Source organism: Mangifera indica, chromosome 9 (genome assembly GCF_011075055.1).
Source record: "Mangifera indica cultivar Alphonso chromosome 9, CATAS_Mindica_2.1, whole genome shotgun sequence".
Classification (NCBI taxonomy): Eukaryota; Viridiplantae; Streptophyta; class Magnoliopsida; order Sapindales; family Anacardiaceae; genus Mangifera; species Mangifera indica.
In genome coordinates this window covers 15,488,833-15,504,825 of record NC_058145.1, presented here as the reverse complement: position 1 = coordinate 15,504,825, position 15,993 = coordinate 15,488,833, and the positions used below count along the sequence as shown (strand labels likewise).

At 32.1% G+C, this 15,993-nt stretch overlaps 2 protein-coding genes across 3 annotated transcripts; both read left to right on the top strand.

Moving 5' to 3' along the window:
• Nucleotides 1-1,906: 1,906 nt before the first annotated feature.
• On the top strand, nucleotides 1,907-3,731 carry LOC123226549 (probable protein S-acyltransferase 1). Its single transcript, XM_044651080.1, has 5 exons — nucleotides 1,907-2,026; nucleotides 2,211-2,390; nucleotides 2,481-2,780; nucleotides 2,878-3,099; nucleotides 3,295-3,731. The coding sequence occupies exons 1-5, from the start codon at nucleotides 1,922-1,924 to the stop codon at nucleotides 3,655-3,657; spliced, it is 1,170 nt and encodes a 389-aa protein (XP_044507015.1). The 5' UTR covers nucleotides 1,907-1,921; the 3' UTR covers nucleotides 3,658-3,731.
• Nucleotides 3,732-8,747: 5,016 nt separating this feature from the next.
• LOC123225904 (probable protein S-acyltransferase 4) lies at nucleotides 8,748-15,289 on the top strand. 2 transcript variants are annotated; one of them, XM_044650264.1, is made up of 6 exons: nucleotides 8,748-9,127; nucleotides 10,406-10,585; nucleotides 11,073-11,381; nucleotides 12,684-12,905; nucleotides 13,960-14,555; nucleotides 14,886-15,289. In XM_044650264.1, the coding sequence occupies exons 1-5, from the start codon at nucleotides 9,023-9,025 to the stop codon at nucleotides 14,518-14,520; spliced, it is 1,377 nt and encodes a 458-aa protein (XP_044506199.1). In that variant the 5' UTR covers nucleotides 8,748-9,022; the 3' UTR covers nucleotides 14,521-14,555; nucleotides 14,886-15,289. The 2 variants fall into 2 exon arrangements, with proteins under 2 accessions (XP_044506199.1, XP_044506198.1); XM_044650263.1 differs by having other exon boundaries at nucleotides 8,749-9,127; nucleotides 14,891-15,289.
• Nucleotides 15,290-15,993: the final 704 nt, after the last annotated feature.

The following is a 15,993-nucleotide window of genomic DNA, read 5'->3' as shown; positions in this document are numbered from 1 at the left end:
AAGCGACAAGCTACATTAATTTCAACTAAACATATCTTTTATACGTGGATTAACTTAAACTACAGCTAGAAATCCTTTCTCGGAAGCAACAGGAAAATGGGACTTGGTAGATTTCAACATATTTTTATCTAAAAGAGCAATTATTTTCTATTAAATTGGGTCATATAATTATCCTATGTCCACATGGAATAGGAATTAAATTTGAATGATTGAATGTGATGTAAAGAAGTATAACTCTACCTTGTATACTTCAAATAAATGATTGAATGGAAATAAAGAGGGTTCCCTTCCTTTTGGAAACAATGCTTATGTATCAACTATTGATACTCTGTAGGAATTCTTTACAAAGACATAAATAACAAATTTGTGGGCGTAAGCTCCCGAATATAGTTTCATGAATATTTATATCCCTAATCCAACTCAATTTTACTTCTTGTGTAAGATCACACATTTGGTCTTATGTATTTTTTATTGGTACAAATTTTCATATTAGTAATTTGGTGCTAGAAGAAGGGTCTCGACAAAGCTTTTCATTGCTCTTCAACAATAATTTTTGTCTTATTGATCTTTGCACATCATTCTGTCAAATTGCTCACAGAAGAAATGTAAAATAAATGGCATGATGATATATTATCAACTTGATTTAAGTCATTACCTATTCAGTGACTTAAATCAAGAATGTCATATATTTTCTATATTAATAACTTAGATGTTTTCAGTCAAAGTTGTTTAGACAGCTTTGCATAAATAGTGATGTATATGTATACTCTAAACATAACCCAAATAAAAAATAAATAAATAAAAGTTTATATAAACTATTTTACCTTTCTCTAGTGTTTTAAAATATTAACAAAGTTATTGTTCTTAACCATATATCCTTTCAATAATATTATATATATAAATTTTTATAATATCTAATTTAATAATTTTGAAGTGAGGAAAAAAAGTAAACAAATATATTACTTAATCACAAATTATCATATCAGTTTATATAATTTGTTTCTATGTATAATTTTATTCGTATACTTTTACCATTGCCACAGCTATTAGCACTGTCTCAACCTCTAAATACTATCTTTCACTGCCTAAATCCATACACCCAAGTCATCTTAGGATCCTCAAGCCAAGACGACCATCCAGGTGAAAACAACAAAGCAAAACAACATTGCGCATGTCCACATACACAACCAATCTCAAACAACAACCACGTGCCTACACATGCCGTCATGCACCTTCTACCATGTCAGCATTTACCCTCTGCCATGTTAGCATTGACTTTCAACAATGCAAGCATTGACTTTTTGCCAACTAAGATTGATCTTCATTCATGTCGACATTGACTTGACGTGACGTTAGCAATGACTTTTGCGACATTCCGTTGTCTTTTGCTACATTGCCAATGCCCACATCACCGTCGGCTTTGCCTAGTCAGCATTGACTCTACCTATATATATATATATATATATATATATATATATATATATATATATATATATTTATATTTATTTATTTATTTATTACATCCATATTAAGGGTAAATAGGTATATTTGATTAATGCAATAATAATAAATTGGTTATTTTACATAATTTTACTACTTTTTCCCACGAAATCACGGTACAACGTAAAAATCGTTTAGAGGGTCGATGCAATGTTAAAGAATCGAGCTGGTAAGGAATACTGAACAGAGCTAATTATTTTATTTTTATGTTTTTATTAAATATAGAGAGAAAGACATGTAAAAAGAAACAAATTTAACAAAACAATCACTTTGAAAATTAAAGCGTTTGATGTCTTTTCATTCGCTTTAATTGAAAAGTTCATGTTTTTGTTTCTGATTTTTGATTTTTTGTTGTGAGAATTATGTGGATGCCAGTCTTTTCTGCATTTGTTACTTTCATGTAAAAGAAAAAGCAGGCAAAATGAGTAGGAACAAAGCTCAGGTTCACAATTCTTTTTCTGATGATGATATTTCTCTTCCCAAACCTAAAATTGACAGGGTCTATAAGCTTTGGAAGGGTAACAATGTAATCATTTAACTTTCCCCTTTTTCTCTATATATCTGTTTTTGTACATACAATTGATTCACTTTCTATATATTTGTTTTTATATATGATTCTGATGCTGTTCTCTTATGAGATTTTTGTTTCTAGATTATTTAGTCATATGGGATTGTGTGTGTGTGTGTGTTTTTTTTTTTTGTTATCTCAGAAATTTTTGTGTGGTGGGAGATTAGTTTTTGGTCCAGATGGGAAAGCCTTAATTTTAACATCAATTATGATTGGAGGTCCTGCAATGGCGTTTTGCTTGAACATGTTGTTGTTAATCAACCCAGATAATCCTGCTTATCACTATCCGGTATTGGTTGGAGCCTTTCTTCTTACTATTTTGGTGGGTTAAATCATGTTTAATCTTTATTAGCATTACAAAAACTTGGATGGTTAAGTTTTCTGACATTTTTAACTTGTTTAATTTTTGCAGGATTTTTGTTTTCTCTTCTTAACATCATGTAGGGATCCAGGGATAATCCCAAGGAATGTACAGCTACCTGAACTAGATGAATCCTTTACTCAATCCACGGAGTGGCTTAACGACAAAGCTTTTGATATCAAATTGCCTCGTACTAGGGATGTAAAGATTAATGGCATGTCGATTAAAGTTAAGTTCTGTGAAACTTGCTTGTTGTATCGTCCGCCGCGAGCTTCTCATTGCTCCATCTGCAACAACTGTGTTCAAAAATTCGATCACCACTGTCCCTGGGTGGGACAATGTATTGGAATAGTAAGCTATTTACGTACCATATTTACCTATTTGTTTTTATTACTTCTCATTATTCAGAGATTTGCTTATTGTATTTGTTTTTTTTTTTTCATTGCAGCGCAATTATCCGTTCTTCATTTGTTTTATATCGTTTGCAACAATCTTGTGCATATATGTCTTTGTGTTTTCTTGGAAGAACATCCTACGCCAGGAGGGCAGTTTGTTGACAGTCATGACTGAAGATATACTATCAGTTATTCTCATAGCATATTGCTTCGTAACAGTCTGGTTCGTTGGTGGGCTTACAGTTTTTCACATTTATCTCATGTGCTCCAACCAGGTGAGCTGACTCTTAAAGTTCTTTAGGGTATAATTTACTTTTGATTAATTATGGTATATAGTTTGTGTTTCATATTTTTGGGATGTATAAGAGGAAGAGGAAGAAAATATGGAGGGAGAGAATATCTTTGTAAATTGTGTTTTCCTCTTCATAATGAATCCTACTAAATCGAACTTTTGTTTTGATTTTTCACAGACAACTTATGAAAACTTTCGATACCGGTATGATAGGAAGGGAAACCCGTTCAACAAGGGGGTGGCAAGGAATCTTGAAGAAATTTTCTTCTCAAAGATCCCACCTTCGTTGATTAATTTCCGAGAATGGACAACAGAAGATAGTGTTTCGGTAATGGAATCTGTTCATTCGGAATTTAGTTTTGACTTCTTTTATCCAAAAGATAAATTTGACCTGGAAGTGGGGAAGACTGGGAAGAATGTTGATAGTGAAAATCCAGATATTTTGCAGAATTTGGATTACAAAGGTATTGATGGTGATTTGAAGAAGAAGGAGGCAGATGGTGCTGCTAAAGTTGATCCATCTATCTCACCTACTCATTGAGCACCACAATAATCACCACAGTGCTCTACTGATAAATGTACCTATTAGATCCCTTTCCTGTACATCACTGTTCTTCAGAGACAAAGGTAGTCTTTCTCTTGTATATATACTTCGGCATTAACAGAATATGGTACTTTTGAATGAAGAATTCCACAATTAATGAGTTGAGCAAGAATTATTTAGTAATATATCCTAGATTTACAACTTTTCTTAGCAAGGTATTATAAAAATATGATATAGGTAGATAGAAGTTAGCTTATAACTAACTTGGCCAAATCTCGAAGAATTCTCGTGAATGATCCACTTGACATATACATTGGATCTTAGGGCTTTGCATAATGCTTCATTGTACGTCTGGGGAGGTTGTGCACTTGTCATCACATCTCTTTAGTTATCTCCAATTAGCTTATGGATAAATTTCTTTATTTTTCCGAAGTTTGTGTTAGTCATATCAGGAGTATACCCCGCCAAAGTATTGAATCAGGTGGCATACTCCATTATTGAGTTGTTCCACTGTAACAAATTAATGAACTCTTGTGCTCTCAAACAAGTCATGTCTATATAGTCTGATATTTTGCATTGAATAGACGTTCAAATTTTGTCTAGGTCATACTTGCACCTCATGGGTCTCCATGGTCATCCTCCATGGGCATCTCCCTTTAGAAAATAATTGACATACTGCACTTTCTCAGTATCTATCATATAAAATAGGGATATGACACTTTTAACTAATTCAAGTCACTCCTTTGATACGAAGGTATCACTTGAGCTAGAAAATGCTTAGTCGTCCATGAATTGGATGCAACTGAGTCCCACAACTTGTGTCATCTCTCTCCTTGAATGTCCCATTTGAAACCACCTTTATCGGTGGTGCTATAATCAACTCTCTTGAATTGTATATGTGGTGTTCAAGCATTGTGAGACTAGGGTTGAGGTCCTCACATTTTCTGCCTCAGGTGGGTTTATTGCTACGGCGGTCATGTTCAACCTTCTTAAACGCGTCATCTTGATCCGAGAGAACTCATTATTCATTATCTCATAAAAACTTAACTTGCAAGTAAAATCAATTTACTTACCGTGGTCGGCATGCAAGAGCAATCAGAGTTGCATGAGGGACTTATTACTACACATACTTAGACATCTTTAAGGTTATAAAATCATAATTTGATATAAATGTTTTTTCTGCATTATATTATGTGTCAACGATGATCTACGTTGAAGATGAACCCTAGATGACTAACTATATATTTTAAAGCATTTCATGCTATCAAAGTTATGAGTTTGAAAGAGTACCTAAGATGACCAAGTTCATACGTATAATGATTGTAAAGTTATAAATTGAAAAGAAATGAAAGAAATGAAGTGTAAGGCTTAGTTTTCTTTACTTACTGAGTGATTATCCATCACTCATTTCCTTTAATTATTTTGTAATTAATAGGTAATTATGATGGTTATGAGATAAGAGGTCAGTTAAGGAGGTTAATGAGGGCACATGTTTGAGTATGTGTGATGATATTATTATTCAATTTATGTTTATCTGAGTTTATGTACAACTCAATCTAATATAAATATTTTATGTGTAGACATCTTTTGACCTTTTTGTTTTATTAAATGATTTTAAAAGAGGGTATTTTAATGATTGGTGATGTTTTAAATTTCGAGCATTTTATTAAGTTATATCAAGCAAATCAAGTCAAATGAAGTAGCATTTCTCTCCAGAGGGCAGTATTTTTGGAGATGGGTGTTACATGTTTGGTTTCAAAGAATTAATTTGAAACCCAAAATATGTCTAAGTGTGTGTAGTAAGTTAAATTTCATATGAAACATTGATTGCTCTTGCAGGCCAGCCACTAAAAGTATAGTTTAATGTACCTACAAGTTATGCTCCTAAGATATTGAAATGTGGGTTTTCCAAGTTAAGATGAGGCGATCAAGAAGAATGAATAGAAATGCGTCTAAATAGTTAACCCACCAGAAGCATAGAATGCAATACTTCTACCCTAGCCTCGTAGTAAAGCTAGAATGCCATCGACATCATGAATATCGTCCAAAAGGTTTTGACATAAGCTCAAGGTGCTGCTTAGTATCAATGTAACTCCATAGATATCATGAATATCGTTTAAAGAATTATTTTAGAACCCAAAAGATATCTAACTGTCAATATGAGATATTTATTAAGAGTTTACCCTCATTGTAGGATAGACACAACTGTTGTGCTTTTGTGGCGTATTCTCTAGTTTGTTGTTGGGCTAATACTCCTACATACAAACAATTCAATATTAATGGATCCCATTTTGAGTATTAAAGCCCTAATACGAAGACGACAATAGCAAGGTGATTATGCTTTTATGCTAACAATGCTAATTAGCTTCCATTTGTCTTCTTTGTATGACAAAACGTTCCCATAAAATATATATATATATATATATATATATATATATTTGTACGTATATATATGTTTCTTGCACTCTGCTCTGGTTTGCCATCTTCCACTTAAATTCTAAATTTATTATTATTATTTCTAATAACAACTCCATTATACCGATAACCAGCCACTTTTCAGATAAAAAATCAGGTCAAATGACTAGTTTTCATCCAAACTTTGATGAACTAACATTTTTCAACCTTAAAATTTCAAAAGTTCATTTTTTACCTGCTTGCTAATTTTGCTACGCCTAAAATTCTAATATGCTTTAATGTATATTAAATATGTAAAGGTTATGGCGTATGATAATAATATTACTTCATCTTAATCCTACTATCACACACTTTAGTCACTCTTCAAACTAGTCGAATTTGAGTAAAAACATATATATATATATATATATATATATATATATATATATATATATAGGTAAACTTCATAGACCCAATCATTTGAACTCTAGATGTTTACAAATAACCTTTAACTTTTTATCACTTAGGCTAACCTCTGGAGTTAACTATCAAATATGTTATTCAAAGTAAAATTACTTTCTTAACTTAGCATATGATAAAGAATTTTCATAATCACTATTATAAACAACGATCAACTCTTTTTTTTCTCTTTAAAACATTTTATTAAGCAATAAACACGCCACAATAAAAAAAAATCAAATTTAAATCAAAACACAATATATTAAGCAAAAATTGTCCTCATTTACGTAAATTTGCTAGAACTAATTCAAAATAAGCAAAAGCTTTGCATATCATGACAGTAGTAGCTTCTTTAAGAGTTGATACAAAGGAATTAACAACAAATGATTTTAAAATAAATAACATGTTCGTTTGTTTATATCATATTAATTTACAGGAATTGTTGATTTCTATATGTCGGACCTAGAAAGACAAAGTCTAAAGGTCTAATAGAGCTTTCAAAGGATGGGAATTGGTCTTGTAAATTGTAATAACAATAGCAACAATCATATCAACAACAAGAAGTATAGTCTATGTATACAAAGAAATAATGTACTAATTGTGAAAGGGCAAGTTCAATGAGCATATTTTATTTTGAAAATTTCCTCAACATGCACTGATAGGAGCAACGAAGGTATTTATGTATGTTGCTGGTGGTGGTAACAGTGATAATAACAATAAATAAGATGAAAGATGTGAATCAACAAAGGATGATTAGAATAAGTTTATAATTTTAATTAAAAATAAGAATAAATATTGATATTTGTTTTAAGTATTAACGGTACTTTTATAATTTCACTAAAAAAAGTAAACTAGTAATTTAAAGTGAAACCAAATAATTCAAGCTGATAAAATTGACCAATAGGTTGATAAATATACTAAATATCGTTGTCTATCAAAGTTTGGGTGGAAAACAGTTATTTACCTGAAAATTAGTGCAGAAAATTACGGGAATCTGCCACGTGTGAATAGGTGCTCATGTAATCAGACAATACTTCCAGGATGTCCAAATATTTGTTTTCGCATTTAAGATTCCCTTGCATGTTTCTCCGATATTACAAATAGGCCAAAACGCCTGTTTCCCCCGGAGGCTAGGTGAAACTCTAAATTTATACTTTCTAATTTTTTAAAATTTTTTGTTAAAATTAAAAATAAGATTATTATTTAATAATAAAATTTTAAAAATCATATTTTATTTTATCTCTTTAATTTAAAAATTAATAATTTCTTTTTTATTTAAAATTTAAAAAATAATAATTTTACTAGAGTTAACTAAAAAATTATCTTATTTTCTAGTGACGAAATCCACTCTGGTAATCTTTTTTGAGATTGGCCACTTTTCTTTGTGTGCACTGTCACTTTCAACAACAAAAAACCGACGAAATCTATTGAATCTTTTAAGACGAAGATGAATATCAACCGAAGATTTGAGAATCTCATTCCTCTTCGACCACAATCAAGAGACTTCTCAATTGGACCTCATTTGCCATTAGCTGTGAAAATTAATCGAATCGATGATGAACCTATATTTGATTTTTTTGATTTATTGAGAGTTGGATAAAGATGAAGATGCTGATGAACAATAGAGAAAACATCGAGAGGGAGAGATGGAGCCGATCTTCATTGGATGGAAGGATTTTGATCGCGAGCAAAGATGAAGATAAAAAGAAAACTCTGAAGGGGAATAACTAATTTTTTGAATTTTAAGTTTTTAAAAGAAATTGTTATTTTTTAAAATTAAGAAGATGAAAATGAGATAAATTTTATTTTAAATTTTATTTTAAATATTATTTATTAAATAGTAATTTTATTTTAATTATCGATAAAAATGTTTAATAAAATTTAAATGATTGGTATATATTTAAATTTTAAAAAATTTGCAGGAGTATGAGTTGTAAATTTTACCTAACCTTTGGGTGGGAATAAGTCTTTTGGCCTTTTAAATATTTTATCGGAAATTCTTCCGCCTGACTCTTGCCAACTACCAAAACCCAAAACAATATACTGTTTACAAAAGCGCGTTTGAAGTTGCGACGGCACGATCAGTTAATTACAATCTCACCCCCGTAAGGAGGCCATTTCGTTGACATTTACAAGGGGTTCTTCGTAATTATAGTAACATTAGGACTGTTTTCGGACTTGGGAGTGCAACGTGGACAGAGCTCATGTAGTAAAATAAATAAATAAATGAAAGAGTTGATGAGAGGCCCGCGAGAAGTTGAAACATCCGCCCCAACCAACAACTGATATCCTTTGAGGGAAAGATTGTAGCTTTTCTTGTTGCTGTTGGCCTCGTCTTGAATTAGGAGAAGAAAAAGAAGGAGCTGAAATTTGTTTAGAAATTGCATGTGTTTTCAGAGTGTGACATTTTTATGGATTGTGTGCTATTTTTGTAGAAAGAGAGAGAGAGCAAGTGGTTGGTTGTTTCTGTTTGCTTGGTATCTTCAGTTCTCATCTGGATTCTTCTTCAATGGACCAGAGTCCTCAGAATCATCATCATCGTAGTCGTCGTCGTAGTAATACTAATAATAATAATAAACCCAAGAGGCTCTATCAAGTCTGGAAGGGAAGCAACGTGAGTCTTTTTTTTTTTCCTATCTCTCGTGTGTTGGGAACATCTTTTGGAGTTCTTTGATCGTCTACTAAATTGGGTATTTGTCAAAAATGAAGCTTGATTGCGACTTTGGGCGATGAGTTTTTAATTCCTGATCTTTTTTCATTTTGGATTTCTGAGTTTGATGATTTGACTTGCAAAAATGTTCTACTGAAGCTGATTTTGATCTTACTATTTAATATTATTTGACCTTACTATTTGATATTACTATGGTACTCCGCATTTCTGTGTTGAATTCGACTTTACATAAATATTACAATTCTAATAATGTTTGGTAGAGTGTATAAGATTCTTGGTGTATTTTTAAATTACCGGGATTTCTTGTCGGATTGCCTACTGATTAAAGTGCTTGATCAGTTTATCCGTTAATTGATTCTGATTTTTTTATTCTTATGATAAATTAATTTAGGTAATATAAGTTGCGTTGGTTCAGAGCATGATGAAATTACTTGAGCATCTAAGAGCCATGATATCAAATTGTTTCATGTTTTTCTTCTGTGCAAAATTATATTTATGGGGGTTGTGGTGGTAGAAGAAAGGCAAAGAAAGTATTGAATTTGTTTTGAGTTATATTTTGCCTTAAGAGTAGATATTAGAATTCATGTAGAAGACCCTGGAATTACAACAAAGTAGCTGCCACATCCCAATAATGAAAAGAAAATTTGCTGTCCAATATATTCTTTCTTCCCTTCACCTCTTTAGAGACAAGTGCACAGAGTTCTTGATCTGATAACCACCTGCGTAAATTAAATCTTTTGATAAAGCTTGGGACATAACTTGTCTGTATACTTTCATCAGCCATAACCTTTCTGGAAATTAGGTTTCTTGTAATTAATGCTGGTAATCCTCAGTGTTTCTTGAAATAATGTTGATATGTTAATATGGGCTCTCCTGAGTCTTTCTTAAACTAACGTTTGATATGATTAATGTGGCTAATTGAATTTTTGGACTTCTGCACCATTTTGCCTCTGAATTTGATATTTGACAGATGGAATGATGAGTCATTTCATTGCAGATTCATAATTCTTGTAAATCGGCACAATAAATCAGTTTTGACGCTTGGCAATCTATAAAATTGTTTAATTGAATATTATTTAATGAATTGTCTTTTGTTTGATTAGATATCTAGTTTTAATTTATTTTTTATTCTTTTAAATAGAATATTATTAGAATTTGCCAACAGGTATAACACACACTTGCAGTAATAGAGCTTTACTGTTTCTAATTTGGTTTTGACAGAGATTTTTTTGTGGTGGGAGGTTGATCTTTGGTCCTGATGTTGCATCATTATTTCTGTCTACTATCCTGATTGCTGGCCCTGCAACTGCTTTTTGTATAAGAATATATCAGAAGATGGAAGAAGGTCATGGTTTTTATCCTTATCCAGTACTAATTGTTGGAGCCATCCTTACTGTTCTGGTACTTTTTTTTTTCTTTGGGATTAGAGGATCAGATATTGTTTGTTTTTATGTTGCTATTTGCCAAAAATGTCTTCAAATTTCCAGTTTCCTCTCTCCGTTATATTCCATTGTATACAAGAAAAAGACTTTCAGAATTTCTGAAGGTGTGATTAGGTATTTATGTGAGAGAAGTTATGCAGTTTTCCAAATTCATTTCTTCATTATTTCCCTTCAGTTATCTGGTGGACCTGAATGCAGAAAAAGGCAGTGAACAAACTGGGACATTGAGACTGTTTTTACTGAGTGTGCAAATCAAATGCTTCTTTTATTCTCCAAATGGACTGTGAAATGAGATTACTTTTTCTTTTCAGGCTGCTTGTAGTCTATTGTATTATGTATGAAAACAATTTTAGGAGCCATTGTTGAAGGATTTTATTTCTGAGTCTTTCACAATTGGCCATTTAGTGAATGGTTTGCTCCATTTGAGATCATTTAAATTTTTGCAGGATTTGTTATTTCTTTTCCTGACCTCCAGTAGAGATCCTGGGATAGTTCCTAGAAATAAAAAGCCACCTGAAGCAGATGAAGCATCTGATGCCCCAACCCCATCTATGGAATGGATCAATGGTAGGACTCCTCATCTTAAATTACCTAGAACGAAAGATGTGATTGTAAATGGCCACAATGTCAAAGTGAAGTATTGTGACACTTGTTTGCTTTATCGTCCTCCCCGTGCTTCTCATTGCTCTATCTGCAACAACTGTGTTCAGAGATTTGATCACCACTGTCCATGGGTTGGTCAGTGCATCGGAATTGTAAGTTTAACCTTTCTGCATGCAATGTTTTTATAGCATAAAATATGTTCAACATTTTATTAAGCCTTACTGCTATTGTAATAAGCCTGCTAACCAATAGGACTGAGATCTATATTTCAAAATTTATATCGGTAAAATTGAAATAACGTCCTTTATACTGTTTGTGCTTTAGGATTCAATTGTCATGTATTCAGTTATTGGACCCAAATATCAACCATAATTGTGAGAACATTGATTTAACAGTGGAGCAATGGAAGTATAATGTACTTGGCTCTAGTCACTATTTTCTTTGTCTTGGAAGGAAACTGGATCTTTTCCCATTTTCTGTCACCACTTTCCTCTTATTCTTTAATCATCATAGAGAATTGCTGTGGCCTGAACTGAGCTATTAATTCAATGTTAGTTAAATTGATATGTTCCAGAATGGTCCATCAATGATGTAATTGCTACCCAAGTAGATCTCCTTCTTAAGAGTTTTGATATTTCTGGTTGCTGTAATGTCTTCATATGGCCTTAAACAGTGTAAATATTCTGTATTTCTTATAATCTTCTGTCTTTGCCTTTGGTTTGATCTTCATCTCAAATAAATAGAGAATTATAGGGTAAATTAATGAATCTCCTGTCATTTAAGGATTTGCATCATATGAATGGTTTAAACCATCTTAGCTAGCTATAACAATTGCGAATGAAATGATTCAATTTTGATGTTTACATCATAAAGTGGGCCGCATTATATTTTTGAGTTGGTCATGTGCTGTCTTTCTATTTTGATGCTTTTAGCTATCTCCTTGAGCTGCTTTCTTTTAGCACATTGCTCCTTCACTAACATTGTTTCTTGCTAATCCTGAAGCTACTGTGCTCCTTCTGTACCATCACAGACCAATTTTTTTAACTTGAAATATGTTAGGAACAATTTTCTTGAATGTTCATCTAGTGGGTTAGGTAATGATCTCTGAGGAAGAGCACTGATATTATAGTCAAAGAGTGATATTAAACCCAATGTTGAAAGACAAGGACATGCTTTTTTAAACTGATATAGACTATAATCTAAAGGCAAAACAAAAAATTGTAAACCCCATTACTGAAGATCCTACTATTATGACCTCATGTTGTGGGTTAGAGAAACAAAACCGTTAAAATAATATGCCAAAAAGAGAAAACTGAACTTTAAAATTGATTCATTAGAAGTATTTTATATGCTACAAGTCAGCAAAATGATTGTGTTAATTTAATCTGGTATTCAAGCATTATTTCATACTAGTTGGAAACTAATAGTGATCTTACATGTTGATCTGGTTTCAGCGCAATTATCGGTTCTTCTTCATGTTCATATCAACATCAACCATCTTGTGCGTTTATGTCTTTGTGTTTTCTTGGGTTACCATTTTGTATCACCATAAGAACATTTCGAAGGCTTTGAGGAGAGAGAAAGTGCTAGATCTTCTCATAGCTTACTGCTTCATTGCTGTTTGGTTTGTTGGTGGCCTCTCAGTTTTTCATTTCTATTTAATTTGCACAAACCAGGTAACTTTCTTACCCTTTGATATTACATTAAGAAAAAATATTGGTAGAAAAGTATCATTGTTTTCCTTGTTTTCCAATGAGACTGATATGTTTATCAATAACTTTGAGGTTAATGATTAAATATTTCAATGGTACTTGAGATATCAATTGTCAATCAAAACTTAGAAATATTGTTCATACCGTGTCTGTGTATTTGGCATTGTGCGATGTGAATATATGGACAATCAAACAAATTGCATAACCCTCTGCCACAATTTTTTTCTTTTCTCTCCATTATCTTTAAGTTGATTTCTACCAATGTATTAAAGAAGTCAATCATTTCATTTGTGATATGTTTCTTTTTTCGTTGTAATTTGCTTTAACATGCAATATATCATGTAATCCCATGAAAGCTTTATTGACTTTCTTGTATTTCTTCACTGGGTGGAAATTGTGGTGTTTGCATTCACCTGAATGGACCTCTTAAGAATTTTTCCTTTTGCTTTAGTTAATGATGTTGATTCAATAGAAGTAAGTTCTTTTTTGCTGCCTATCATATTGGAAAAATATGGGAAAACACATCTGTGGCATAGTAATTCATTATTGTGATGTACCAGATCCTTTCTAAAGAAATATACTAGGGTAATAAATTGTTTAAATTATTGTTTTAAATTCAGTCTTGATTATTAATTGATTTTATATGGTTGATTAGGTATTTGTCTTCAATGAAAAATCACCTTAATTTTGTGTCGGCTGTTAGTAATTTTGTAATAGTCTTTTAGCTTTTATTTTTAAAAATTACGCGTCTACTTATCCCATAAGCAAGTGTTGTTTTGGTCCTTTATATTGGATTTTTATTATGTATTTTGTTAGACATGTTGGATTCTACAGTATATGTCTGGTGTTAAAAGTGGTCAGAGATTTTTGGTTGATAAACTCCAGACAGGTGTTTTTGACAATCCCAAACTGATCCTTAAAGCATATATATTTGCTTCTCCTTTTCTGTGTTCTTTTAGTGACCTTGGGCGCACTAATTTTGTATAACCTATTTTTATAACATTTTCTGTGAATACAGACTACCTATGAGAACTTCCGGTACCGGTATGATAAGAAGGAGAACCCATATCACCTGGGGATTGTAAGAAACTTGAGTGATGTTTTCTTCTCCAAGATCCCACCCTCAAAGAACAATTTCCGATCATTTGTGGAAGACGATGACCATTCAGTGATGGGATCTTTGACACCAAATCTTGTTGGTGGTATTGATGGCTCCAAGGAGAAAATTGACATTGAAATGGGATCTATGCATGCCGAGGACAGTGGTTATTCACTTCCTGAAATTCTGAGAAATTTGGATCTTGATGATCTAGAAGAAAGTTTTAAGGTGAAGGATGAAGGAGGAAGATCTGCTTTTGAATACATGTCAGTTAACCAGGATGTGAAAGGTTCAGTTCAAGTTAGCATTGTTGAAGATGCAATGATAGAATCTGTGCAAGATCCAGTCGTTACTGATGGAGCCAGAGACTCCAAAACAAGCTTCAATGTTGATGTATTGACAGAATCTGTTCAAATCTCAACTAGTGGAGATGACGCTGATGCACCGAAGAAATCTGATGAGCTTTCTAAATCCATTTGAAATACTACACCAACACCAGTTCTGCAATTATAGAGGTAAAGGTCTTGCTTCTCTTAAACCTTAGTTTGCATTTTCCCCACCGTTTATAAGTTTGAATTCACATCAGCAGTCCATTAATGAAATAGGATCATGTTGTAAGGCAATATGTTAGATTTTAAAAGCAATGGTTGATAATGGGTTCTCAACAGTAACACCATTAGATCACTGTATAAACGAGTATGTTTCCCTGAAATGTCATTTTTAATTTCATTAATTTTCATATATACATTCATTCTTCTTCAGTTTGCTCTATATTCTTTGTCTTTTTACTTCTTACAATGATTCCGAATTTTTAATCTACTTCCACTATTGTAAACATCTCTCAGTGCAGGTTTTGCTGTGGAACATCTCTTCCTTGGCTTGAATAGATTGAACAGATGTGAAGGGTGGTCTCTTTTTTGAAGCAATTTCTCTATATTCTGTGGTTTGGGGTAATAAGCTTTTTGAATATAGAGGTTTTAATTTATCTTAACAGATTTGTTTGTACTAGGAAAGTACAGGAACAGTATCCAACGTTTAATTCATGTCTCTGCAATTTGTAAATTTGCTTTAGTTGAGTTGTAGATTTATATCTCTTTTGTTTGCATTTTCTCTGTCAAGATTCAGATTTTTTATTTGTTCTGATACATTCATATGATCTCTGTAATTTTTCCTAAATATCGTCGTGTAATAAACTGGTCGGATTCATTTTTAAAATATGTAATGCCTTTCCTTTCCCCCTTTCTGCTGCTATAATTTTCTTGACTCTCTACTCTTCCTCCTCTCTTCTTGATTAATGCAAGAGAAAGTTTTTATCATCTTTGGTTTGCACATAAAATGCAGTTTTGCTTGTTTTCAAAGCGTGGAAAGAATGAATCCTAGTTCAATTTGCTTACATTAAACAAGAGCAATTACACCTAGTTTTGAGTAACCATTCGGATAATTAGATGATGTGTTGTTATTTGATTAGATGTAACTTTATCTTTAATTCAAAATCATATAATCACATAATAACAAATTATCTAAGTACCCAATTAGATAATCAAAATTGAGTACACATAGTTTTATAGGATTAAACAATTGCCACTACATTCAGAGCCATTTTAAAATATGAAATAGCTTCTGGTTTTAAGTTCTTTTATTGAAGTTTTCCTTCAGCTCTGTAATTTCTTCCTCAATTTGTTTCAGTTTCTTATTAATCTCCTGGAGTTTTCTGTTCTCTTCTTGAATTTGATTCTTTAGAATGATAAAATAGCATAATTTTAAAAGTTATAATATAGCCATATAATTGTCAATGGAATGTAAGTAGCAATTAAACAAATCTGCTTTACGTTTGCCTTAAATTTCATAAACCGTTTCTTTTTTAGACCACAAACATGATCATTTAATGTCTTTTATTACCCCAAAGGAAAAATCAGGTGTAAGAGAGAAGTGTGGCCACAAACTACCTTCCAA